This window comes from Mycena indigotica (assembly GCF_014461135.1).
Source record: "Mycena indigotica strain 171206Taipei chromosome Unknown Mind.scaff0005, whole genome shotgun sequence".
Taxonomy (NCBI): Eukaryota; Fungi; Basidiomycota; class Agaricomycetes; order Agaricales; family Mycenaceae; genus Mycena; species Mycena indigotica.
Genome location: NW_023503004.1, coordinates 2,956,088 through 2,982,957, shown reverse-complemented (window position 1 = coordinate 2,982,957; position 26,870 = coordinate 2,956,088). Strand labels below are relative to the sequence as shown.

At 50.9% G+C, this 26,870-nt stretch overlaps 5 protein-coding genes across 5 annotated transcripts; 3 read left to right on the top strand and 2 right to left on the bottom strand.

The window, feature by feature from the left end:
- Window positions 1-15,267: 15,267 nt before the first annotated feature.
- On the bottom strand, window positions 15,268-18,214 carry MIND_00601800 (BRO1 domain-containing protein; the record flags this gene model as incomplete). Its single annotated transcript, XM_037362774.1, has 4 exons — window positions 15,268-15,898; window positions 15,950-16,251; window positions 16,303-17,475; window positions 17,522-18,214. 4 exons carry the CDS (start codon window positions 18,212-18,214, stop codon window positions 15,268-15,270), a joined length of 2,799 nt encoding a protein of 932 aa, XP_037220695.1.
- A 36-nt stretch (window positions 18,215-18,250) lies between these two features.
- On the top strand, window positions 18,251-19,810 carry MIND_00601700 (Origin recognition complex subunit 3-like; the record flags this gene model as incomplete). The annotated part of the gene is made up of 8 exons (XM_037362773.1): window positions 18,251-18,403; window positions 18,440-18,560; window positions 18,601-18,756; window positions 18,799-18,885; window positions 18,928-19,006; window positions 19,060-19,219; window positions 19,266-19,321; window positions 19,387-19,810. 8 exons carry the CDS (start codon window positions 18,251-18,253, stop codon window positions 19,808-19,810), a joined length of 1,236 nt encoding a protein of 411 aa, XP_037220694.1.
- Window positions 19,811-20,634: 824 nt separating this feature from the next.
- On the bottom strand, window positions 20,635-21,928 carry MIND_00601600 (Iron-sulfur protein IND1; the record flags this gene model as incomplete). Its single annotated transcript, XM_037362772.1, has 5 exons — window positions 21,716-21,928; window positions 21,544-21,670; window positions 21,367-21,492; window positions 20,961-21,313; window positions 20,635-20,910 (listed from the first exon to the last, which is right to left on the bottom strand). The coding sequence occupies exons 1-5, from the start codon at window positions 21,752-21,754 to the stop codon at window positions 20,635-20,637; spliced, it is 921 nt and encodes a 306-aa protein (XP_037220693.1). The 5' UTR covers window positions 21,755-21,928.
- MIND_00601500 (rRNA methyltransferase NOP1) lies at window positions 21,753-23,634 on the top strand (the record flags this gene model as incomplete). Its single annotated transcript, XM_037362771.1, has 10 exons — window positions 21,753-21,926; window positions 21,982-22,105; window positions 22,159-22,373; window positions 22,424-22,508; window positions 22,562-22,851; window positions 23,005-23,017; window positions 23,069-23,212; window positions 23,263-23,328; window positions 23,383-23,530; window positions 23,583-23,634. The coding sequence occupies 10 exons, from the start codon at window positions 21,753-21,755 to the stop codon at window positions 23,632-23,634; spliced, it is 1,311 nt and encodes a 436-aa protein (XP_037220692.1).
- A 1,761-nt stretch (window positions 23,635-25,395) lies between these two features.
- On the top strand, window positions 25,396-26,804 carry MIND_00601300 (uncharacterized protein; the record flags this gene model as incomplete). The annotated part of the gene is made up of 3 exons (XM_037362770.1): window positions 25,396-25,701; window positions 25,750-25,837; window positions 25,888-26,804. 3 exons carry the CDS (start codon window positions 25,396-25,398, stop codon window positions 26,802-26,804), a joined length of 1,311 nt encoding a protein of 436 aa, XP_037220691.1.
- Between the last annotated feature and the right edge of the window lie 66 nt (window positions 26,805-26,870).

Genomic DNA, 26,870 nt, shown 5'->3' with positions numbered 1-26,870 from the left:
CCAGACTGTCGGTCATGCTGGGGGAAAGCCCTCTATAACCAGCAAGGGAGCGGTCGTGCTGAGGCAAGCCCGTATATAACCAGACTGTCGGTCGTGCTGTGGAAAAGCCCTCTACAACCAGCGTGAGCGGTCGTACTGAGGCCAGTCCATATACAACCAGACTGTCGGTCATGCTGGGGGAAAGCCCTCTACAACCAGCAAGGGATCTGGAGCGGTCATGCTGAGGCAAGCCCGTATATAACCAGACCGTCGGTCGTGCTGTGGAAAAGCCCTCTACAACCAGCGTGAGCGGTCGTACTGAGGCCAGTCCATATACAACCAGACTGTCGGTCATGCTGGGGGAAAGCCCTCTACAACCAGCAAGGGATCTGGAGCGGTCATGCTGAGGCAAGCCCGTATATAACCAGACCGTCGGTCGTGCTGTGGAAAAGCCCTCTACAACCAGCGTGAGCGGTCGTACTGAGGCCAGTCCATATACAACCAGACTGTCGGTCATGCTGGGGGAAAGCCCTCTTACAACCAGCAAGGGATCTGGAGCGGTCATGCTGAGGCAAGCCCGTATATAACCAGACCGTCGGTCGTGCTGTGGAAAAAGCCCTCTACAACCAGCGTGAGCGGTCCTACTGAGGCCAGTCCATATACAACCAGACTGTCGGTCATGCTGGGGGAAAGCCTGTTATAACCAGCAAGAAAGTTATACAGATACTAGGGAGTATCAAATGAGCATTGACTATATAGATTACTAGTATCTCACTCACAGTGGGATATAACCATTTCAGCCAGGGCAGTAATTGGTGCTGTTGCTGCTGCGACAGATATCGAAATTCATTGGCTGAGGCAGTGGTCCAGCAGCTCAGTGATGGGACATTTTGGACTAACACAAAGTTCAGCATGGAATATTGGGACTGGCTACTGCGCACCTCCTCCTTGCTGCCTGGCAGCCTATTCCACTACCTCACCGGACCTGCAAGGGCGGCAGGGCACATGACAAGCAGTAGTGCACGTGACAAGCAGTAGTCACGTGACAAGGACTGGATGTGCAGTTATCTATCGGCCACCCACAATAGCTTTAAGTGCTGGCAGGGTAGAAGTGATAACGACCCAAGTCAATGACACAGTTGGATTGCAAGGGTTGACAGTTGCAAGCTATCAACCCTTGCAATCCAACTGTGTCATTGAGGTGCCCCAAGAAGAGGCAGTGGGTGGTGATCGATATGCCATTGCTCTCCGCTGCTGTGCACACTGCAACGGCCAGGTTGAGACGAGACACGCCATACAAAAGCTGATAGATGATAGTCGTGGATGGATGAATATCGGTGCTGCCGCCACAGGCAGAGACACTATAGATGAGAAGTGACTTTGCGGGCAGTGAAGAGCTTGATGCTCTAGGTGGACTACACAGAAATGGTCTGAGAAATATCCAAGTTAACAAAGAACAAAATACACACACAAAAGGAGCAAGCTATAAAGCTGGACCAGACAGCCTGAGCATTCAAGTTCCAGCCCTTCAGATCTCTGATCGTTTTGAGGCGGCGTAAGGACACGGGCATTGTACCAGCAGAAGATTGGAAGCTGGGATAACCTGCCCTCTCATCAGCCCCACCCACGCTCCAAATCCACAATTACACACCATGTTGTCCATGGGTGGTTGTAAACAGCAGCTGCATGAATGCGGGGATCCGGTCGGGCAATGATCGCTGCATCCGCCGGCCTCTCTTTCTAGGTCGTCAGGCTCGTGTCGAGGTCGTGGTGGGTGTGGAAAGCGTGAGAGAAACCCCGGCACTGTGACCCGAAGAGTCACGATGATTTGTCAGAGTCTAACTGGAAGACTCTGACTAAGCATGACCAGTTCTAACGATTACTACTGTCGGGCTGCATTGGAGAAGGAGGAGGCAGAGTATTTGAGCCCGCTCGCAGTCCAGCACGGACAAGACAGCCGTGTCTCATCTTGCCTCTGGCCGCAAATGGCACACTACTCAGCTGCGGCCGCCGGCGCTAACTCAACCATAAGCACCGAATGAGAATCTGGCTCAGTGTGCTAACATTTTACATTGAGGATGCTAACTACCTCCCTCCAGCAATCGGCCAAGGTCTTCCAAAACATCCCAAACGCTTCCCATCACGGCTGCCCTCGAAACCCATCAAATCGATACTGAACTCAGCCGCTAGGACGACCCCAGGGTGGCTGGGTCAGTGGAGAGGCCGTTGGTGAGGTGCGAGGCAGGGAGACGCGCAACATGTGCGAGCATGTGAGATCGACACGCCAGATGTCAACGCGACCGCGCAGCCTTGCGCCCGTGCGGACAGCGGCAAGCGGCAAGCGAGGCAAGGTTGACGTCAAGGACGTTGGACGTTGGCGGGAGAACTTGCGCGGATGGCGGCGGCGAGGTTCAGGCTGGCTCAGAACTCCTCTTCAGCGGTTCGGAGGAGGAAACAACGAACGCCAAGTGATGTTGCAGAAGCTTCACCCATACATGAAGCGTGGATGGTTTGCGAAATCGGTGTGTCGCAGTGCATTTCTCTTAGACATCTACTAACTTCGTGCACAGCTGAAAGACGGTTACCTACACCACGCGCGGGGTGAAATCAAGAGAGCCAGTGGCGAGCAGCTTCGGCATGATGAGGTTGGTGAAGAGGAACAGGCCAACGTGCCTCTTGAGACCTGAAATGATATGAGAGCTGGGAAGAGGAGACAGGAGATGAGCACTTAGTACGCACATGAATCGGCTCAGCCGTGGGATGTTGGTGGTGGCAAAACTTGTGCAGATGGCAGTAGGTTCAGACAGCTGTACAAATGGTCAACGCACCACTCGTCATTGTGCCCTGTAATGACAACAAAAGGGTGATGATGTATGACTGCCATTCTCAAGAACCTATTCCAAAGAACTGGCCCCGCATGAGGGCTACGTTATTGGGTTAACACCGCAAACGCAAGGGAAGAGTCTGAAGACGACAAAGCGTGCCACGCGCTCATGAAAACACGTCGCGTTGCGTTGTGACCAAACAGAGTCAGGTGCTTGTGACAAATGGCTTAAAACAGCTTAAAACAAAATTGACGTTTGTCCCGTTGGGATATATAATTAAGGGCCAAAACCTCACACATACCACAAGTAGACTCTAATGGACGTCATATATGCATAACATTGAATCTGAGTGCCCTGTGCAATGTGGTGCGGCGCTCACGAATGCGCGTGACGGTGCTCGTCACGTCACGTCACAGCTTTGATCCATCCCCATGCCCTCGTTTCCCGACCCGCCGAAGGCTCCGAAATTCACTGCCAACTCTTCAACATGCTTACTACGGGGATTGTGCTAGCTTGCAGTGCATGTGAACGCCGTGAAAACGCGTAAAATGCTCATGAAGGGGATGCAGCATTGTTTGGGGAGGGGGAATCACGCGTAAAACGCGTCTGGGCGCCCTGGTGCATGGCCTGAGCATCCATATCGACATGTCTAATATCTCCATAGCTGATATTGGGTCTTCTTTTGCCCACACCAGGCTTTGGAACCGCACGGCGCCAAGCTTTGCTGCTTTTTCTCGGAGCCAGGCCATAGTTCGATTGGACAGGCCCTGGCATTGCCGAGTAAGCCATGGATTGCACTCCTACAAAGCTCATGCAGCCGAGTTCCACAAGAGCGGCTTCGACAGCTCGGACAAAAACGAGCAGCCGGACTTTCCCGTCTTCTTCACCAAACGCGCGACAAGTATCGTTGCGACAAACACGCCGATTTACACCCACCCGGATGTCACGCAGAGCCCCGACTACGAGGGCGAGTTGGGGATAGTATTAGGCAAGGCCGGATTGGGCGTACCAAAGGAGAATGCTTGGGAGCATGTCTGGGGAGCCGTCATTGTGAATGATGTTACTGCGAGGGAGCGACAACGCGACCACAAGCAGTTTTTCATCGGGAAGAGTCTGGACACCTTTTGTCCAATGGTGTGTCTGCTTGTTTGGCTTGTTTCCAAGCTAATTTCGACTCGCTAGGGCCCGTACCTCGTCCCCTCCTCCTCGCTCTCATTTCCCGACCTCCATCTCACGACGAGAGTCAACGGCGAAGTGCGCCAGTCGCAGAACACATCGGAGCTCATCTTCGATGTTCCGACTCTTATCGAGACCGCGTCGCTGGGCATCTCGATCCAGCCGGGCGATGTCATTGCGACGGGCACGCCGGTCGGGGTTGGGATGGGCATGGCGCCTCCGGTTTGGCTCAAGGACGGAGACGTTGTGGAGATTAGTATACCGCCGCTGGGCACACTGAGGAACCCTGTAACAAGCACTAAACCGAGTGTTTGTTCGCTCGCTGAGTGTTGATGACTCTTGCCAGTGGGAGGAAGTGGATATATTGGAATTTGGCAGCGACATTATGCTGTGATACTCGCAGACCGGTTCCTGTACATATAAGTAGCTGCAACTGTGAAGAGGACTAAGGACAGTCAGGAGGTTTTTGACTCGAATAATACGAGTAGCATGAGATGTTGTTCTGCTGTCCAGAATGAGACGCGGGCTCCATTATATGAGAGGTCCACGACAGAGATGGGAGATGGTCACAGGCCTTTCTTCCTTTTCCCTTCCGTGATGAGCTACATTCATGATCACCTTCATGACACCCGTTCCCGTTCGCCATCGCTTCGGCCGGTATAGAGGAGCTCAGGGCGGGTCTTCAAAGATTTGACTGGCAGACGAAGAAGGACGAATACCACAGATGTGAATGTCTTTCAAGCTCATCGCAAAACATCCCAACCTATCTTTCCGACCCGCAAGTTCACCATTGGGTATCTTATTTGAACATACTGGCACTATTACATGGCGGAGAGATGTTCTGTGAGTGTTCCTCACCACTTTCGTCAGGGAGCTCATTCGAAAACTAGATGCATTGGTGAAACTGCAGGGCCTTGCAGCTACGATTTGGAGATGCGGCTTCGACAGCTTAGACCAGAACGAGCAGCCAGACTTCCCTCGTTTTCTACACCAAACCCGCGACAAGCATCATCGGCACTCGAATCTCCACCCACCCAGACGTTGCGCAAAAGCCCACGACTATGAAGGCGAACTCGGGGGAGTGGCGGGCAAAGCTGGACTGTGTGTGGAGAGGAAGAAGGCTGGGTAGCGTGTCGGGGAGCGGTCATTGAATGATGTTGTCGTGAGCGAGCGACAACGCAACGACAAGCAGACTTTCATTTGAAAAACGGCTGGATACAGCGGTATGTCTTCTACTTGTTCTTTTCGAGCTAACTCTGACTGTGCAGGACCCATACCTCGTCCCCTCATCCTCCTCATTCCTTTTTATCTCTGCTCCACCACAATCTTCTCGCGGAACACTGCTGAGTTGGAAGTTGACTTCTGCCCTCGAGACGGAGTACCAAGACCATCTTTTGCTGAGCTGGGAGACGTTATTGGGCTGGAATGAGCCACTTTGGCACGACGGAGATCTTCTCGCCGGAGAAACTGGTCTCAGACCCAGTAACGAGGTGTGTAAACGCCCCCGCCAATGGGCTTTTGCTGCAGGACTGATTTCGTATGTCTAGCTAGGAGTCAGGCTTTTCTAGGCCCGAAACCCAACGAAGCCCGACAACGAGTTTCTTTGGAGTCAACTCCAAAAGCACCAAGATTACTCCACATTTTCCTCCTTCGTGGCTGTTGCCAATGTCGACATTCTCCTTCTTCGACACTGCGTATAATCTAATCGACTCTCTCTCTGAGTAAGACCATTCGGTGGTCGTTCATCGCAACATAATATCGACCAGCGGCCAATCGATCTACTCCGACCTGCTCCTCCCGCTCTTCTGCCTCGGGAATTCGATATTTTGCCCGTGCTTCGCCTTTCGCGACCAGCCCAGCTTTCCGCTTCGAGAAGCATTGTCTCCCATTGGGGCGACAACATGGCCTGGAATACGCTACAAGTCCTCCACCTCCATCCAACGCTATTCCAGCACCGATATAAAACGACTTCATTTTCGAAGCTGTGGCTGTGCACCTGCGAAATCACAAAATTGCCGTTTCTCAGTGTCGTGTTTTCGTTGGTCCTCTGGAACGTCCCATGGAGTACAGGCTACGTCTCCTTCATCGCGAGCGCCCGTTGATTTTATCCTGGCTCTGTCTAGTGGAAGCCGAGGCCCACAACTCGTTTCTTCGTCGAAGGCGGGGCGGAATGAGTCGTTCTGTGTCTGGGTCAAGCATTTGGCCCCTGCATCTTCTTTTGCTTTATCCGCGCCATCCAAACTCCATCTCGCAATAGCTCAACACAAGAAACACTGGTGGTTTATATACCATTCGACTCACGTTGTGGCTGTGCACGCGCCGAAATCAGAGACTCTACATTTCTCGACGCTCTGGGGGGGCGGGTCCTTCAAACGCTACGACACAGCCAAACCAACGAATGGTCCATAATCGTCTCTCGATTTTACTGCAGCTCCGTTTGGGTGGAATGCAGCAGCCTCAACAGCAGCCGCAAACCGCATCAGGGAGCAAGTCGCGGCGGTCAGACCACAAGTTGGACCCCAGCCCCGTTCTTGACTCTTGCTCACGACAAGCCAGCGTCGACCGCCAGCTCGGGAAAACGCGTCAGGGCGCGCGGAGCCGCGGGCGGCCACGGTCTCGCGCGTGGTTGACAGTGGAGGGTTCACGCGGACACGTGCCCGTTGGCAGCGGGCTTTTGGCCCACCGCCATCTCCCGCCCGCCCGCCTCGAAACGGCCTCCTTGGGCGCCCTCAAAACGCACGGCCGGATCGGGCGGCTGCCGCGAACGGCGAGCACAAGCGCCGCACTCAGCATCTGGCTAGACTACTCGACGGCACTCATCGGCCGGTCGCGCAACTCTGGCGCCAACTTCTACTGCCCGCCAAACGAGCCGCCTTGCCGCCAGCTACAACCCCAGGCACCCACTTAACGGCTGCGTCTCCCGCGTCAATGCCGCCCTCTCCGCGCCAATGTTCATCTCACCGTTTGGGCCAAAACAGCTGAATATCACGGTAAGTTTCTACAAATAAAACACTGGGACAAGTCCACCAGGCCTTCCTCGACGTTGCCAGACGTGGCCGATGGCCTCTTCGGGGCGGAACAGGCGGTTTCCGGGGCAAACTCATTCGCGCTTGACTGGAGCAACAAGGTAAGCAGGATAAATAATCGAAGTTCTTACGTTCAGTTCTCATTTACTAGAATGGCGGGCATGTTCAGCAGGACAGCCTAGTAGAATACATGTCAGTACACCGTTGTATCACGTCGTCGTGACGTCGAAAAACAACGAGATATCTTGCTCACCTTGCGCGTGTGCCGTCACACAGCATGAGTCGTGACTTGTTTCTCCCTCTTGTCTTTCATCCCGATCGTCTGCGCTTGCGGTGACGGCCCGCAAGCGCAGACGGCCTCTTTGACGACCACAGCTTTCCACAAACGAGCATACCCGCCGGGGGAGATGGGAGAGAAACGGCGACAGAGCAGCGGCGAATCTACAAGCGAGCGGTGAGTCCGGCCCAGCACGCCCGCTATCCCCAGCGATCACACTTCTACCAGGCCACACCCAACGCTCTACAGCGACTTGGCAACGCCGACCCCACACTCTCCGGCCCAAACGGCAGCATTTAACCACCACCAAAACGTATGCCGGCGCCCAATATCCGGCGTCCCCCTTCCCCTGAATCCCCTCTGGCAACTCACGACAAACTACGGACTACGGCCTGGGTCCGCACGCTGCCTGAATCACTGTGCTGACCCGGTCCGCCAGGCTTCCTCCAAAACTGGGCAAGCGGCTGGGGTAACAACGGCAACAGCAGCAACTCGGGATTGGCCGCCCAGACAACGTTGACCTATGCCCCCCGCTTTCTCCTTGTCTCTGACAACGGCTGTGTCGACTCTCAACGCCAGCGACGACGACGAACTTCATTACTGGGAACCCTAATAACAGAGAGTATGCCTATTGCCCAGATGCGCTCGTCTGTGTTCGGACTCGCCAGCCGAAACCTATGGGAAATGCCATGCTGGTGTTTTCCCCACCAATGTGCTTCAAGTTGGCCCGTTCTTGCCAACTACCCACCAAACGGCCGCTTTGACGACCGCCATCGCTGCCCAACTTGCGCGAGATCGTGACCCTTCTCGACTTTGAAAGCCACGAAGAAGAGATGTGAGATGTCCTGCAGCTGCAATGAGCAGCCTCCAGCTGAGTCGACGTCAGACTCAAAGGAGACGGAAACAGATGCCTGGGTGCGCGACTAGTTGCGCGTCGCCCACCGCCAGCAGCAAGCACACACCTTCCCCGTATCTTTCATCACCAACACTCATCAACGGTGAATTATTCAATGGTCGAAGAACAATGGTGGCGAAATGATGGTGCGGATGTTGACAGGTATGTCCAAATGAGGACCTACTTGTCAGGTATGCCCCAGTGCAAATTTTGCCTCAATGATAAGCTTGTCATTGACAAATCGCAAGCCGGCGGTGGGATGCAGTTGAGTTGGATGATTGTCGCTTCCACCAATGTGTGAGGTCGAGCTGGGGGGTGCACTGGGCCGGGTCAAGGGATTGGCGTTGAAGCGGTGTGGCTCGATTGCGCAGAGCTAGTGCTTTCGAGCAAGGTCCAACCATATCTGTGGTGGAGAGTGTTGTTGAAATGTCCCCGTTGGATAAAACTCATTGACAATCTGAGAATCTTCCTGTAAGTGAGGTGACTCCAATTTGGTTCAGGTTAGTCTTCACTTCACAGTACTAGTAACCAGTGATTGTGTAGTGGTACTAGTATATCACGTTTTTATGGAATCCCAATCAGAATCCCAATCAATAATAGTCCCAGAATCTGATCACAATATTCCAGCCTGGAACATGTGATATATTCCAGGCCGGAATATGGAATGAAAACATGAGGCATATTGAGAATATTCCACGGATCTGCCCAACATTTTCCGGGCTGTCATATACATGACAGATGGTGAGAAAATTGAGAATATTCCACGGATATTCCTGTCATATTCCAGCCTAGAAAATGGAATGAATACAGCCTGTAATATTCATAATATTCTCAACATATTCCAGGGCGGAATATGCTCCATTGCCTGCAGTGTGTGAGGATATCTTGCGAGGAGTCGAAGGAACGGTTATATGTCCCTCATCTTCTCCAGGAGGTGGCGCGTTGTAGGACTGCTCTCGCATGGAAGAAATAGGTTGAGGACAAAAAGACGGGCTTGAAATGAGTGAAGCATAACATTTGATGCTGACGCGACCGACACCGGCTACGCCCGATAGATCCAAACCCCCGCGCTATTCCAAATGAGAATTGGGCCTGTAACTTTTCCAGTCACGCAAAAAAAATTTCATTCCACCACCATGGACTCGGATCCCCATACTGAAAACTTGGACGATTCTTGTCTCTCCTTCGAGACTAATACGCGTTCCTCCACGCCTCCAACGCCTCCGCCGCCCTCCTCTTCTCCCATAAGTTTCGATTCAGGTCTATCTCCTACTACTTCAAGTCCTTAAATTGACTGAGTTGTGGCACAGACGACTGTATGGACGGATGAACTTGAAGACGATTCAAGCCGTGCGTCTGAGGACAATGCCCACCAGTGTAAGGCCTCGTTTTGTCCCTCGAAGCTGGCTAAATCATTTCAAAGCTGGTAGTGCTTACTACGCCCTTTGCGATTCCGACATTATGCGACAACTTATTACAGTAGACGTCGAGGTTGAGCTCCCTGAGCAACGGGCTCGGGCTGCTGGCCGTCTCCCTCGCAACGGCCCACCAGCTATTTCCCCTACTCGCAGTGGCCCTCCTCGTTTCAACGTTGATCGTTTTGTCCCGAATTTACCGGCTGAACTCGTGCCTCACATGCAATCTGAGCGTCAATGCCTTGTCGAAGGGAAGCTATCGAGACAGCATGGGCTTTAAGCCCTGCATCTCGCGGCCGTCGCCAACTGCGGACTCTCAACATGCCCTCGAACCCTTCGCTGGCCCATCTCGAGTATTATCACCTCGGATCACAAAACTATGCCTCATCCCTACTTCGTCACTCGGTTTTTTGAGGAGTTGTACACCGTTGTCGACGACGAGGGCACACGATACATCCACCACGAGGGTCGATTGGCACACACTTTGGACAAAGCAAACACCAGGATCGACGCTCACAATCGAATTGTTATACAAACGTTGGATGGCCCGGTGACATACGCGCGACGAGCAGTGTAAACGATGATAACAGTAGTCAGCGTGTTATTCAGTATTGTTGCCCAAAAAGTTTTCATAAAATTCCAATAAATATTTATTGAATTGTCGTTATAATAATATCAACTCTCAAGAGTTGATTTCCCTTGCGTTAATTTTACCTGATGTAAATGAAAAAAGTCCCAAATAAGTAATGCTGTCGTCGTCAGATAATTTCTGACCGCCACCGTTAGATTCTTTGTCGCATTTCACTGTCGTAGAAGTCCATAGACACAGCGGGATTCATCAACGAAAATTCTGCATAATCACTACGTAAATTGTACATTTTGAACAGATGATGCCACTAACGAGTCTTGAATGCCTTCTGATCTTCTTCATTCTGCCGAATCAGCAATTCCGTCAGATAACTGTAAGGCCGTGTCAATTGGCCAGTGCGTGCCTCCTGGTGCTGCCGCTCCTCATATGTCTCGTTGAAATACTTCTGCGCGATAACAAAGTGCGACATGCACACGATCTTCTTGGCGAATGCCCTGAAGGAGGAACAACATCTCATAGGAGAAGTCGCCGACCGAGCGCTCGAAGTCGGTAGAGTAGAGAGCATAAGCGAGCGCATTGATGGGCTGCACATAGTCCAAGTACCAGGCGTGCTTCTGCAGGTTGGATTGACTCCCATGAAAATGGAGGACCTGTACTGTGCTCTGGTAGTAGGCGGTCCTGAAGTCGTAGTCAGTCACCATCTCCTCGCGCTTGGCTGTCAGGGGAACCCCCGCTTCGGCCTCCTTCGGACCCTCTGAACGCATCCGAGGCGCATCCGACCAGCGCCCCCTCGGACGCTCCGACCCACCCCGACCATCGTCCACGGCCTCCTTCGCCCGCACAATCACCGATCCGTCAAGACCCTCCCAACGATCACCTTGGGACAGAGCCTGCGACGCCGCTCAGGCCTTCTGCGCTCTACGTCGGCAGTTACGGACGACCAGTATATAGTTGGTGGGTGCCCTAGCAGGTGGACCCTTAGAGTTTCTTCTCTTTGGATCCTCCCCTGCTAGGCTTTCGTCGGAGTCTCCAGGGTTGCCCTTACACTAGGCTAAATGTTACAGCTACGGGTGATCAAGCGAGGGATGTGATGTGTGTGATAAGTCGGGCGACGAGTCCGTGGTCGTGTGCCTTCGGCGAGGCTTCCGAATGGAGGTCGAAGTCCACGGAGAGGTTGGCGAGATGCTCGGAAAGGTGTGGGGGTGTTGATTTCAAGGTCTTGTACAAGTTATCGTCCAGAAAGTGGTTGATGTTGTCAAAAAAGTGGAAACCGGTGCTCGGGAGAGACTGGAAACACTAAGAGCGTCGAGAGGTACGCCGAGAGACAACAGAACCCTTCTGTGGGTGATTCGGGATATGTACCGGTACAAGCGATGTAGTGTCCAGAAGCAAAGAAAAAGGTGATCTTATCAATCCCATCATCTCTCATGTAAGCCAGGCTTACATCTGTGCTACTAGTAGTATTAGCTAGTAATGAGATATATGTATTTAGAAGGCAATAGAGCATTTAGGTTTGTGCTCTGCCTCTTGCAAGTCTGCTGGGCATTTCTAGAGGCAGCATTTGTTAAGCATTTGTGTGGTTGCTGAAATAGTAGCTAATTATAGAATCCTAATCAGAATCCCAATCAATGATAGTCTCAAAATCTTATCACAATATTCCAGCCTGGAACATGTGATATATTCCAGGCCGGAATATTGAATGAAAACATGTGGCATATTGAGAATATTCCACGGATCTGCTCAACATTTTCCGGGCTGTCATATATATGACAGATGGTGAGAAAATTGAGAATATTCCACGGATATTCCTGTCATATTCCAGCCTAGAAGATGGAATGAATACAGCCTATGATATTCATAATATTCTCAACATATTCCAGGGCAGAATATGCTCCATTGCCCGCAGTGAAAGAAGGGAATGCATCAAAAAGGACGCCAAAGTAGAGGTGATGGGGCCCCAAAAACGACCGGCTGCCATAGGCGCGCCTGTATCAAGCGGTCGAACTCCTTTGTCACAACACTGGACGGGAGGATAACGGGGGCGAAGAATTTGCCTCATCTGACGAACACTGTGCGGTCCCCGCTCGCGGCGAATGGGAACGGACAATGGGGTCTTAGCTTACTCACTTTGGAGGTCGAGATTCGATATACATGCACCCTGCGCGACAAGGATCCGGCGTTCAACATCACGAATGGCAGTCGGAGGAGTTGGAGCACGATGCGAAGGCACTAAGGGGGCCAGACGGGGAACCAGCCTAGAGGAGTGCTTGGCAGCCTGGGAAGGAGACAGATCATCTAGAGAGCAAAGGGGCTCGAGTGACTCCTGGTACAACGGGTCTCGCCCCTGCGCGATAGGCCAGAAAGGAGGAAACTCGATCAGAGACATCGACGTGAATCGGACAAACAGACGACCGGGCTCCGAAGACGGGGGGACCATCTGCGAGTGGAGCGGGGGCAGGAGCCCTGGACGATACAAGTTGGGGGATGCCATGAAGGGAAGCAAGTCGAGTTGAAGGAAAAACCCGGGGCCTTATATGAAAGAAAGAACGAATACATTCTATATCGAACCTGACAGAGGTGCGCAGCACAGCCTACTCGCAATCAGTACAAACAAAGGATGCGAAACTGAATTGGAAATGCCAACACAGCTGTGCACGTGACTGCGGTGAAACACTTGATGGACAGGAAGAAGCGATCTGCGAGCGCCATAAGGCGACAGAAGCCACGGGAGATTAAAACGCGCAGCTGAAGCTTAGCTTAAGCTTATGGGGTGGATGGAAATTGCGATTGGAAGGACGAGCTAAAGTTAAAAAACCTGAGAAACCAGGGCGACCAAGCCACGCCAACTCGAGACGAGTCGTTCCTAGGGAGGGGGTGATGTCATGGATAAGACCCGGCCCGTCCTCTCTGGCGCTGGTGTCGGGCCACCGCAGGCCCGTAACACACAGCATGTGACGACGGGGAACATGCGCCCCAGTAGGAGGAATGCACACGTGGAAAGCACGTGACCGAGAACAACATGTCGAGCCGTTGCCGAGCCCAACTCGACACCAGGGGACTGAGGAGGAGTGCTAGGAGGTTAGGAGTAGCGCCTGGCCCGCAAGGGATGTACAATCGTCCCCTCTGCGGCCAGGAATGGGGGCGAGGAGGAGCAGGAGAGGCCAGGGTGTTCGATCACCCCTTTGCGGGCCAGTGTATATAATGCACGATAACGTACCATGTACTATATCACTTAGATCGTCTGAAGAACTACCTTTCTCCATGCAAGGAGGTGCCAACAACTCATCGGGCCCGACACGACCCAATTCGAACCTTTGACCACCAACAGCGACAAGGGACCGAGTTAATGGGCCCTTTCGGTTTCGATCTACCCCGCTCGCCGTACTCACGGGCCCGATGATTCGTCTGTTCTGTTCCGGGCGCGCGGCGTTCTTAGGAGAAGTCCTTGCACGGCCCGACCTGCAGTCTGACACGATGCTCCTTGACTACTACGGATATATCAAGCTTGCCGACAAATTTTTATGCTTGCCTTGGGGCAAACTTGCAATTCATGCTGGCGGTGTTATTTCGCGAATCACTCATCTTATCATCGAGATCCCAATTAGTCTATGCTCCCGAGATAACCTCGATATATATGATGCCAATGCATCATTCCCTATTCCTGGGCCAAACCGGACTGTCTTCTTTGAGAAATTAACGCCTGAGGAAGAGGATTTGATTTGTGGGGTTTACTCAATAGCAACAGGTCAGTCAAACTCAAAATCTAGCACACGGACTGATTATTTCTAGATCAATTGGATCAACAAGATGCCACGGGATATCAACAGCGTCGTCTATCTTGGTGGCCACTTCCCTCTGTGGGATAGGTTAGTACGGCCCATTCAGATTTGCTATGATGCACTGACTGGCGGTAACTGGGCCCTGCTCGGTCTCTCCGAATCGCTCCCCTCCTTCCTTGCTGGCTCTTTGCCCTTGCAGGACTTCTGTTTTAGGGCAGCCTTTTTTGCTTGGCCCCTTATTATCCTTGTTGGGCAGTTGGCAGTTTGGCGCTACGGATGACATAGCAGAAATTAATAGGAATGTTTCACCTCCTTATATAGTGAAATTTTCGGCCATCACCGGCAGGTTACGCTTTGTTCTAGATGGTTCTATGACTCTCGGGGCAATAGTTTTAACAGGAGTACTATTATATCTTGTGCATCTTTGGACGCTCCGAGGCTATCACTGTGAAATCCATACAGAAGTGCTAACACAGAATCCAACTAGGCCAAAAGACCACTATGACCAAATACTGGTCATATGCGCTTCCACTATATATAGCTGGTACACATATTTGCATGCATATAACACCTGTGTTCAGTTTGTTTCCTTTGCCTTATGTATGTCTTCTCATTCCCCTTATTTTACTCTGCCTTTGTACTTATTCCACAGGAAGATCTCTTTGGATCTCCCTGTGAGGTCATATACCTTATGTTTACTACTTAGTATAAATACTTGTACTCTATGCTCCTATATGTTAGTTTCGTTATTAATGTTTCTTACCTTGCTCTCCACTCTTATCTGACTCCCCTTGTGTTCTAAGTCCTTGCTGCCTTTGGACTTGCGGAACATATATACAAGAGTTCATGTATTTGTTCAAACTTGTATTCAGCCTGCAAGATGTGTAGTTGCTCACTCTGATGTAGTGTTGTGATGGCTACTCAGTTTTCCTTTGGACTCTCCATTACTTCCCTTTAGTCTTTGCACGGCACTTTACAAAAGGGAACGAGAAGATATGGGATAAGGTCTGATATTGATAGTCAAAGGGTCTGAACTTGTCTGAGGGAGTCTGTGTGCAGATTAACTGTTTGAAGGGAAACACTTAGATATCTTCATTATATAAAAACCCTGTTGCACTCCAAGGATAACCTTGGAGCATCCGAAGATGCATGGGATATAAATCAGGCAGAGAAACCAGTATATCAAGTACCTAAGGTATACTACAATATCCCTCTCTTCTCTCCTTCCTCCTTGAAAAACTTAATATTTAGCAATCTGACAAGGCTTATAGCCACAAGTTATATACACACAAAATAGTTGTCTACATTAAGATTCATGATACAATCCAGTATAATGTGACTGGTTAGGAGGAGGAGGAGAAGATGGAGTGTATTGGTAGGTAACAGGCAATGAGGGTGGTGGGAAACCAGATTGTTGTATTGCAGGTGGGTGATAACCACCATATATCTCTGGCTTCACAGAACTCTGAGGTGATGATACACTTGCATGTGTTGATGATGAAGCAAACATTCCTAGGTTTGCATAGGGGTCTTGTGGTGCAATGTGGGACTGAAAGGGAAAATGACTTGGGGGTGGGGGAGGCGGAGGTGGGGGAAATGATTGAATAGGTACTGGTTGCAAGTAGTGAGGATTTGAATGAGTCGGAGGTGGAAATTGGCTTGGAGGTGGGGGTGGGGGTGGGGAAGGGAAATTAGAGGCTGGAGGCGACCATTGTGATGTTGACTGTGCAATGCTCATGGTAGAAAATGTTGACTCGAGTCCCGTCGATGATGGCTTTGGCGCAAGAGGGGGCGGGCCCGGCTGGGTGAGCCTCTTGCCGCGGAGCTTGGATGCCAAGGCTTCTCGCTCAGCAGCCCTCCCGCTAATGAACGCTTTCACATTGCGCCTTAACTTGACGGTCAGATCTGTTAACTCTGAGTAGAATTGCAGCCCCTTGCTATAAAGAATGTCAATGAAAAGTCCTCTACTACGGGAAAAGAGAACGCACGCAACACCATCTCGAACTTCCTGATAACCTTCCCAAGCACTCTTCAATTGACGAACACCCACCTCGCGTCGTTTCTCGTTATCGTCCCATTGACGTGAAGAGTTCTTTGAATCTGCAAACTCACACAGATCCTTCCAACAAGCGACAATTTCTTGTAGTGCAACTTCTTGGTGGTGAATGGTAGCCGCAATTCGTTGCTGATAGGGCCGAAACTTTTCTAGTTCCGCAGCGAAGAGTGTTTGTTCGACGCCAGTGTTACGACGATTTAATAAAAGCAAGTGCGAGACATCGTCGGTTTGTATCTAAAAAAAACGATCAGAAAGAATCGCAATCGCTCGCAGAGACATGCTTACCTTCTCTTTCAGGTCCTTCAAGACCTCATTGCGCTCCTTCTCAATCTTCTGCAACACCGCTAACCGTTCTTCTAGTTCGCGGACGAAGTGGGCAATGCGATTTTTCTCCTCCTTCTCGGCAACTTCCGCTTCATCCCCGAGATCCAACAGACTCATTCGCTTCTCAGACGTCGAGATCTGAACAAAGTACGACTCTAGTTGACCAGTCGCCAGTGCTTTAATGTCCGCTGAAACGCTATCCCAAAGGGTTTGAACTTGAGCGTCGCTTCTGGCGGCCTCCTCCATCGCGATGATATGAGCCTTCAAATCTTGTCGTAGGGATTTGTTCAAAGCCGCACTCGGTTGTTGTGTCCATCTGTGATCATACCGAACTCTCATGGCTTCGCATTCTCTACTCTCGGAATCCAGCTCTCTAGCAATCCCTGTTGCAGGGTCCAGCTCTGACTGCAAGGCATTCTTGAGTCGGATGAGTTGTGACAAGAGATCGGAGATACTTTCTCTACTTTCCGGCGAGGAGATCTCGGAAGACCATCGCTTGACTTCGGGGGGAATATTTGATTGGGTACCGCGAAGCATTTGACGAAAACGATCCAGACCCTGAACGATCTGTTGTCCGTCCAAAAAGCTTTTCGACTCGCTAGCCGCAATTTCAGCCCGCTCTACTTCTCCGCGAACCAATTTTGCCTTCTCTTCAGAGTAGACAGATGCACTCTCGTGAACGCTGAGAGGTACAAGACGACTAAAAATGTCGGCACCGATGGTTTTCTGCACTTCGGGTGTGCCGTAGACTTCTTGAATTGGTATCGGAGTCGCCAAGGTAAGGGCAGTCTTGGTTTCGATGGAAGGAAGGGCATCGACAGAAGGAAGGATGGCATTATATATCAGGTCATTCTCGCGATTAGCGGTTGCCCGACGATCGCTCACGAGTGCGAGGTGAGACTTAGCCAGAGCAAGCATTGATGAGCTGGCGTCGGCAGGAAAAGTGGACAAAGAGGGTGCAGAGGCCGTTGCTGGTGTGAATGTCGGATTGAATGATGCGCACAGTCGTAAAGCCTCTTTAGCAAGAGATTCGGCTAGGGTGAGGCGCGACAAGGCATCGCCATATGTTCCAGTATCCGTATCTGCAAGAGAACGATGGTATTGAGCCTGCGAGGTGAGGTATTTTGACTTGATCTATAGGATTTGTCAGCTCGTTCACATCCGATACCAAGGTCCGAACCTGAATCAGAGTGACCCAGTTCCTATCCAATATATTTTGGCCTTGGAATTCCTTTACCTCTTCAGCGAGACTTGTATACATTGTGGCAGCCTGAGAAGCGATTTTGGAAATCAGGCCACTACCTTTCTTCTCCTCGACGCACTTTTCCCAGAAAACCTCCGTAGCTTGGGCCAAGATGAGATTCACGAGGAATTTGATGACCTCTTTGCTAAGGTCTTTAGACGGTGCGTGAAGAAAGTTTTCGTTGATGTAGGTGAGCATTCCCGCACATGTTCTGAAGTAGTAGAATGCACGTTTTAGCCCTTCGGGCGACGAGCGGTTCTGCGAGGAAGCGATGGCGGAGTGCGTCGATGCGATTTGGAAGAGTATGGATGCCTTCTCATACGCGATAGAGGTTTGGGTAGTTAATTTATGGGTGAATGCATCGTGCCATGGAAATGTGACACGAATCTCGGAGAAACGGAGTTCCAGAAGCTCTAATTGGCCGAAATACTTGTAGAGAAGGTCGCGAGCAGTCATATCGCTGCCCGCACCTCGAACTGCGTCTTGACGACAGCGTTGAAGGGCTGCACATTCCGCAGAGTAGTTTTCTGGGCTCTCTCCATAGGAATGCGAGATAAGATTCTTGATACTTGTAGTCCAGTCAACCTCCTCTGTCGTCTTTCGAGGGATCGATATGAGTGGTGACTGCATGAGTTGGCGCGGTCACGAGTAGTGTGACACTCACCAATGCCACCACACCAGATTGTGGTTTCTATTCCTTTTCAACCAGAGGATGATCCGCCTCAAACCCAAGACACCAACTTAGTTCTACTACGACAGCACGCGTACACAGTTGCCTGGGCCCGCTGTCTGGATAGGATCAAAGTCCCTGCTGCATTTGTGTGCCCTCATCTCAGCTCACGCCTTTCATCGTAGAAAATAATCGCGGAAATTTACGCTCCGGTCGTTTCAACATTCATCCAAAAGCTAGAGAGCGCTCACATCGACCTTCTTCCTGGTTTACCTTCTCACGAACTACCTATTATTACAGTCACCAGTCAGTCACCATTTGCTCCTTGGAATATTATGTCTGCTAGAGGATCCCATAGACGCCTCAGGAGGCTCCATCTTTCTTAGCCTTGTCAATGAGAGTGTCGATGCCACCAACTTTGTGGACACCCACATCCATCCTAACGACAATCTAAGCATTGGAGCAGCGATGAAAAGCCTGATCACAGGTTTTGTGGATAAAGGTACCTCAGATTGTATCTTCGAACACTGCTCACAGTAAAAAGAAGCCCTACAGCGCAAGAGCACTGCTTTGGCATCAGTGGATATTCAACTACTTAGCGCATGGTATCAGGAAATGGCTCAAGGCGAGAGTTATCCTTCTCTGGACAGACCCAGTCGTTAACCCTATTTAGACCTACGTCTCGTAGTCTTTCTACACGATTTCGAGAAATTTGACCAACAGACGGTCCAAGACATGTTCTATATCTGCAGGTCAGTGTAATACTACTTGCTGTGTGATGCGGCCGAGTTTTCATATCGCCAAGTTCGACTACCCTTCCATTCCTCTTTGTGTTGCTACTATCAGGACCATCGTCATCAAACTATCTTCAAAAGACTCTTCCACATTCCACATTGAAACTATTGCGACCATACCACCTGGAGGTCCCGGGCGGGCGAACGGTTCTCGATTCTATTCTCTTTGGAGTCTGCCATTCCTTGGTCTCTGCTTTTTTGGCTCATTATTTAACAGGTCTTCTTTAATCCCGCGTTCGATGCAACCCTCTTCCCCGGCCCACAGCTGCTCGAGTTCGTGGAGGAGTATTACGAAACAAACGATTCTTCTATCAGTGCACTAATCAGTGTTTTACAAGGAGGTACTTTGGAAAAAACGCCATCGTCTCTCTCAACCTGCAGCAGATCGCATATTTGCACCACTTCTCGACCATTAAGTTCAGTCTGCTTGCGCAGACAACGCCACCCCTTCTGTTCGAAACATCGACTGTTTTTGCCCGAGATCTTCTCGACCGCTACAGCGCTGGGAAATTTTCAACGAAACAAAAGGAGGATTGGCGGAATTGCTCTTCGTCTCTTGCCGCTCTGATTGGAGCCATCGACGACATCAGGGACTCGGCTTCTCGCAAGGTCACGGATATCAAACTTGCATTTTCGCTGCTTCATCTTGTCATTACTTTTCTCCGCTCTCGTCCAGACAAGTCCATCGAAAGATGGCGCGGAGCTGCACGGATGTCTCGCGCATTGACTGAGGGTCATGCTGTCGCGGGTCTTCTACAGTAAGTCCATCTCACCGTTGACCGCACATCCCACAACTGCTTCTAGGAAACTGGCACCATCTGAACTTAGCACAGTGCTCGGCAAGTTCCACGAGTATTTTCAAGAATCATCTCTTGAAGTCCGCCAAGCCTACGTTAGAATTCGAAGCGAAATAGTTACGTTAAAAAGTGTGAGGGGTGACAGTGAAACTCAAAGTGCCAGTGCGATGGAAAAAATCATCAGGTAACTTCAAGCTCAAATGGCTGCATGGGGTTTTGAGTGCTTCAGGGAATTGCTGAAACCTTTGGACGAAATAGGTCCTCTCTGGGACGTTTGGTACACAGGCAAAACTTGCTTTCCCGGTGAAGTGAACAAAATCGATTCGTGGCTTGCTGGATAGCTTATCTTTCCGCAGCTCGTCAATCCTGCTATGCGGTCATCGCTGATTAACGGCCTGTCTTCTCCTCATGAGTACACGTTCAATGGCGTGGACAACGTAGCGTTCGACAAGAATATCAGCGCTGAAATATCCACATTCCCAGATACAAATATCCTATTCCAAGGGTATCTCAAGGGTGGCAAAATGATCAATGTATTTGATTGGTTTGACACTTTCAGAGTCGTAGTGGAGGCCCAGGAAGACGGTCGGCAACGAAAACACTCGTCAGTCCGACTGGAGAACGAACAGTCAGAAGATAAAATGCGATCAAGGGTGCAAGCACGCTTTGTTCGAGCAGTTCACGAGCTTGATTTGTTAGGGTTCATCCGTCACACGAGTCGAGGTGGAGGGAGAAGGAAAGGCGAATATGTCATGAGAACGATGCTTGGAGTTGTCGAATGATACTACGCTATACTATTGCTTGCCAGACACTTTCTGCTGCTTTGTCCATCTCTAATAGCCACTGATCAGGACCTCTATGTCTCTGTTGTTCACGAGAGAGTGCAAACGGTGAACCGTTATCCCCGCCAATGCTGACACCAGGAACGAGAGGTAGTTTCGCCAGGACATTGATGTCGAAGCGCTCAGCAACGTTGTGAAACGCTGCAGGGGATCCAAAAAGTTGGTGCGCCGTTTGGCAAGAGGTGCAAAGGAACGTGGCAAGATTGAGGACAAGGCCAATGATCTAGACATATAAGGCATCAAGTAGCACTTCGTTTTTGAACAAGAACACACAGGGATGTCTATTTTGCGTAACATGGCGATACCTTTGCGAACATCAGCAAGTGCCACATCTTGCGGGGTTGACACGACTACTGCGCCATCGACTTGAGCGTGTTGACCGAGAGTGAGTGGTACATCACCAGTTCCAGGCGGAAGATCCACGACAAGGACATCGAGAGGAGGTAGTCGTGATTCATTCGACCAGTCCACGTCAAATAGAAGCTGCTGGACAGCCTTTTGTACCATCAGCCCTCTCCAGACGACAGGACTATCGTGTGTAGAACTAGACTTGAGGTCTCGTGGCAGAAGAAACCCCATCGACATGCTTGCTATTCCGTGGTTCATCAAGGGAATCAGCGCTCCGTCTAAGTGGAAAATATCGTGGATGAGCAACAAAAGCAATAAAGCGAAATTTTACTTGACGTGATTAGAGGCTCTTCGCTATGTTGTAGTCCCATTAGAGTTGGAATGGAAGGACCGAATATATCTAAGTCAAGGATACCAACACGTAGTTTGCGAGTCGATAGAGCAAACGCAAGATTGACTATTGTAGAGCAAGTTTGCAAGATAAAGAGACGCGGGGAAATTTTTCTACCAGCAACAGTGCTCTTTCCAACGCCGCCTTTGCCACTTGCGACAGCTACGACACGTTTAACATTTGGGATACAACGTTTCTGTGGAATCCCAGTCGCTTTTCGTGGCAATGCGAGTCTTTGAAGCCCCTAGTAGCTATTTAATGAGCGATTTTCAGTTCAGATATCACCAACAAGTGGATTCTCGTGCAAACATCGGCGAGTGGAGAACATGAACAAACCATCAGTCACAGGCGTTATCTCCACAGAAAAACTTCGATGGCTTTTGGTGAATCTGGAGGACGAGGTGGTTTTGGTGGACGCGGTGGACGCGGCAGGGGTGGTGGCGACAGAGGCGGTCGGGGAGGTCGGGGAGGTGGTATGCGTGGTGGTGGTGGTGGCAGAGGTGAGCCTTGTTCTTTTTTATTTTTATTTTTTCTTTGGATTTGATTCCTTTCTAGGTGCACCCAGAGGTGGTGGGCGAGGCCGTGGTGCTCCAAGAGGAAGAGGTGCTCCGCGCGGTGGGCGGGGTGGAGCCAAGGGTGGATCTAACACTGTCCTTGAACCTCACCGACATCCAGGAGTGTTCATTGCAAAAGGCAAAGAACACATGCTCGTTACAAAAAATCTGGTCCCAGGCGAATCTGTCTATGGCGAAAAAAGAATATCCATCGACGGCGGCGTTGACGGCACAAAAATCGAATATCGTGTTTGGAATCCTTTTCGCAGCAAACTTGCTGCGGGAATTCTCAGCGGTCTTGACAACATTTATATTCATCCTGGTAAAAAAGTGCTTTATCTCGGTGCAGCGAGCGGGACCAGCGTCAGCCATGTCGCTGATATTGTAGGCCCAGTATGTCACTCTCTCTTGTTTGTCCTGATAGTCTCATTGGACTTGCGCAGGAAGGGGTTGTCTACGCAGTGGAATTCTCGCCGCGTTCAGGCCGTGACCTGATCACTATGGCAAAAAAACGAACCAACGTTATTCGTACATCTCTCTTTCTTTATCCTCTTGTTAGATTTCTCACTAAGCAAATTCAGCTATCGTCGAAGATGCTCGACTTCCGAACAAGTATCGAATGCTGATATCGACTGTGGACGTCATCTTTGCTGACGTAGCGCAACCCGACCAAGCTCGTATCGTTATTCGCAATGCGGAAAGTTTCTTGCGAGACAACGGCCATGTCGTGATCTCGATAAAAGCGAGCTGTATCGACTCTACTGCACCACCAGATGTCGTTTTTGCCGCCGAGTTGCAGACACTGAAAGCAGGAAGGTTTAAACCTATCGAGCAGGTTACTCTCGAGCCTTATGAGAGAGACCATGCGATGGTTAGTGCACAGTACAGACGCCATGTATCCTAGTTGCTTGCTTAAATCAGTATATTATCATTTGAGTGACCAGTCACACACACTTCTGACTTCATTTCTACTATGGTCAGTGTCTCTTCAGGGTGACTTGAACTCAACCAACCCTATTGTTAGAGCGACAACGCAGGTTATACCGTGTTCCAGTTCGTTGAGCCATTTTGACTCTTGCGTTGCACAGAATACAAGGAAGCCTTCGCTCTCTTCGATAAACGAGGAACTGGCTCTGTCCCCCGAGAAACATTGGGCGATCTACTGCGTGCATTGGGCCAGAATCCAACCCAAGCGGAGGTAGCAGAGATCGTCAGTGCTGCTCCGCGCGATGGTCCTTTTCTTTTATCCTACAATTGCTTCACTTTACCGAACAAGTTGCAGTTGACTATAAGACATTTCTGGCCATTCTCAACCGACCTGATGGTTTCAAGCCCGCCGGTACTGCCGGTTCGTCTTGCTTTACCCCTCTCCCCCCCCCCTCCAGCTAACATGATAGAACAGAGGAGTTTATTCGCGGTTTCCAAGTCTTCGATAAGGACGGGAATGGGATTATCGGTGCGGGGGAGTTACGCTATGTCTTGACGCAACTTGGAGAGAAAATGACCGACCAGGAGGTTGATGAGTTACTCAAAGGAGTCCAAATTGGGGCGTGCGTTATACCTAATCTTCGGCACTTGCTTAAAGGCTGACCAACACTCTAGCGACGGAAACGTCAATTACGAATCGTTCGTCAGGACGATCTTGTCGCAGTAGTTCCAGAATGTATATTACGCTCTATCACGGTTAATCCTCCGAAATGTATCCCTCCTCGTCTGCTTCCCCCTCAACCATCAAAGAGTTCATTTGAACAACAAGCTGTCCGCCGCCTTTGAGGCTTTCTATTTGTCCAACAAGGGCACCTCGCCGCCATGAAATCTCTTGTCGAGGGTATGCCAGCATCAGTTGAAAGCCCCACCACGACTGAGGATCACCAACACGATCGATTTGCTCCTCCATAGCACGTTCCAAGTTGTCTGCCCCATGGCCGTCAGGCGAAGTTGACGTCGTGGTGGCTCGATTGAGGTCTGAGAGATGTGCGTCCACAAATGTGTAGAGGAAAGTAAGTGAACGGCTGGCGTCAAACTTGCGAACCAGCCTTCTACCATCGGGGAGTCGCATTGCTAGCCGTATTCCATCGCGATCCTCAGGAATTTGTTCGACAACTGCTCTTGTCCACGCTCGCCATTGCAAACGATCATTCGCCATTTTCTCCTTCACCTCAGCCTCTTGAGCAATACGCGCAGCCTCATTAATTCGTTCAATTCTCTCTTGTTTCGCACGTTTTTCTTCTTCAATTGCTGCTTGTATCTTGGCAGTATCCCTAAGGGCAGCTTCGCGGAAAGCACGGCCTTGTTCCTCGCGCAATGCCCTATCAGCAGCAGCAGCATGTTGAACGGCTCGCAGGCTGCCGAGAAATGGCGTGACGCGAGGCAACACTTGGTTTTCCAGATGATTAGCTAAGGTATTGGCTGAAGTAGGACCAGCGGGAGAGCCTTGATGGCGCGACAATACTGTGAGAACTGGCGATGATGTTGAAGAAGAACCACGACGCGGCTGGAGGGCGAGGAATGCTACGAATGGGTAGGTAGTGGCCTGCAGTTTTAGTCCAGCACTGTAGGCTTCACGGTCCCGAACGTCTCCACCCCAAACAAGGACGTTGTTTTCTGTGAGAAGCCTGACAAATGTGGAGTCCGTCAGTGTCGATCTGGTTCAACGGATATCAGCATGCAAGATAACATAGAGGAGGGAGAGCGTTACCGTTTGAATTCTGGTACATCGTCATGTTCTTCACTGACCAAAACGATACAGCCTACGCGTAGATCACGCTGGCAGGTTCGGAGAGCCTCTTCGTAAGTACCGAGAGTAAAATCCGGAAGGACCTTTCTATCATTCTGGGGTCGGTGGGTGAGCGTAGAGGGCCCTGCGCTGGGACTGGTTTCAATACCGGAGGCACTGAGAGACCGGGCACCAGTTTCCTCCTCCAATTCCCTCACCCAACGATCAGCCCCACCATTCCCTCGCGGCGGGGAAGTTCGCCGTGGCCGGAACAGAGCGAGATTGAAAGCAAATGGGCGAGGCAAAGGGACCCGAAGAATACCAAGTATGAATCTGAGCAGCGAAGACAGCAGTTGAAAGGGCCAGGTGAATAGGACTGATATACTCCAAGCATGTGTCGGTCGCACAACAACAGGCTGGCCGTGATGTCGTTGCTCGCTGTCGTCAATGTCGAATTCCTCTACAACTGGTGCGACGCGTCCATGGCCAGCAGGTGGTGGTGGTGCGGTGCCAAATATAAGTTCAGCCGCCCGTTCAACATCAAAGTCTACAGTCTGGAGAACACTGATAGCTACGTCCTCGTCGCCGTTTGTGAGGTCACGTAGTTGGGCCACTGCGCTTTGCTGTGTCTGGTTCAGTGCATCCATCGAGTAAGACAGCAAGAGTTTCAGTCGGTCACGCTGACCCGCAGTTTCTGTCATGCCTTCACAGTCGACGCTAAACAACGACGAAAAGGCGAAAATAAAGTCTGCAATACCCGCAACGACCAACAAGATCCTCTTTGCCACGCTTGCCCGTATCTATTATGCGCACCCAGACCCAACGAAATGGTCTTATGCTGGACTACAAGGCGGCATCGCACTCGTGAAAGACACGAGCAAGAACTCGCACTATTTCCGCATGGTGGATTTGACGGGAACTCGCGGAGTTATTTGGGACCATGAGTTGTACGATGGCCTTCAATACACGCCTGACACCGCCTATCTTCACTCTTTCCCCTCCGACGTACGTTGGGATCTAGTATTTCATGGTATTGTTCTCATCCAACCCTAGGACTGCATGGTCGCATTCATATTCGCCGATGAACGTGAAGGCAAGTCCTTTTGGAAGAAAGTGACGCAGCGTAAGGAGTCCAAGGGGTGTAAGATGTTTCTTACCCTTCCGCTTGAGCTCGAGCTAACACGACGATAGCGAAACCAGCGTCAGAGAAGAAAAAGAAGGCAGCCAAAGGTGGCAAAATTGACAAGACGATGATTTCTGCGCCAACGGCGTTCAAGCATGTGGCGCATATGGGTTACGACGAAAACCAAGGTTTCACATCGACCGGGGTGGACCCGTCTTGGACTGCATTCCTCGGGCAATTGGAAAAGTCTGGAGTGGACAAGAACATTATCGCCAAGGAAATGGAGTTTATCAAGGACTACGTCCGTCAACATCCGCAGGCAGCATTGCCTTCAACGAAAGAACCCAAAAAGCCCAAACCCCCTCCTCCACCGTCAAGAAGCCGAACTCATGCCCAGACGGATAGCACTTCTTCATCAACTGCCATGCCTCCGCCCCCACCACCGCCAAGGTCTAGCCGGGTGTCACAGGTACCACCGCCACCACCAGCTCGACCTTCAGTTCCTCCACCGAGACAACCAGTTGCACAACCGTCACCGCCACCGCCACCAGCCAGACCCTCTACCAGAAATACACCAGTACCCCCACCTCCGCCGAGACCATCAGTCGTAAATAATAATATTAATAATGCGACACCTGCTCCTTCATCCGCACCCCCACCCCCACCCCCACCTCCCCCACCTCCCCCACCCCCGCCAGCACCCACAACAAATGGGAGTACATCCAGTCCATTACCCACCCCTCAGCCAGGTCGCGCAGCCCTCCTGGAATCAATCCAAGGAAAAGGTATCCACTCTTTACGTAAGACGGATCAATCCCCACAGCCACCATCCCGAGCCGCTCCCGAAGAACCGATATCACCGACAAACGGGTCCGCTGCTCCAGATCTCACTACTGCACTTGCAGAAGCACTCATGCTTCGCAACAAGAACATGGGAGACAGTGATGACGACGAGGAGGCCGACGACGATGACGAATGGGACTGAACATATCAAAGTATTAGTGGTACAAATGCATGAGTACAATACAAATGTTGCAAGATATAATTTATG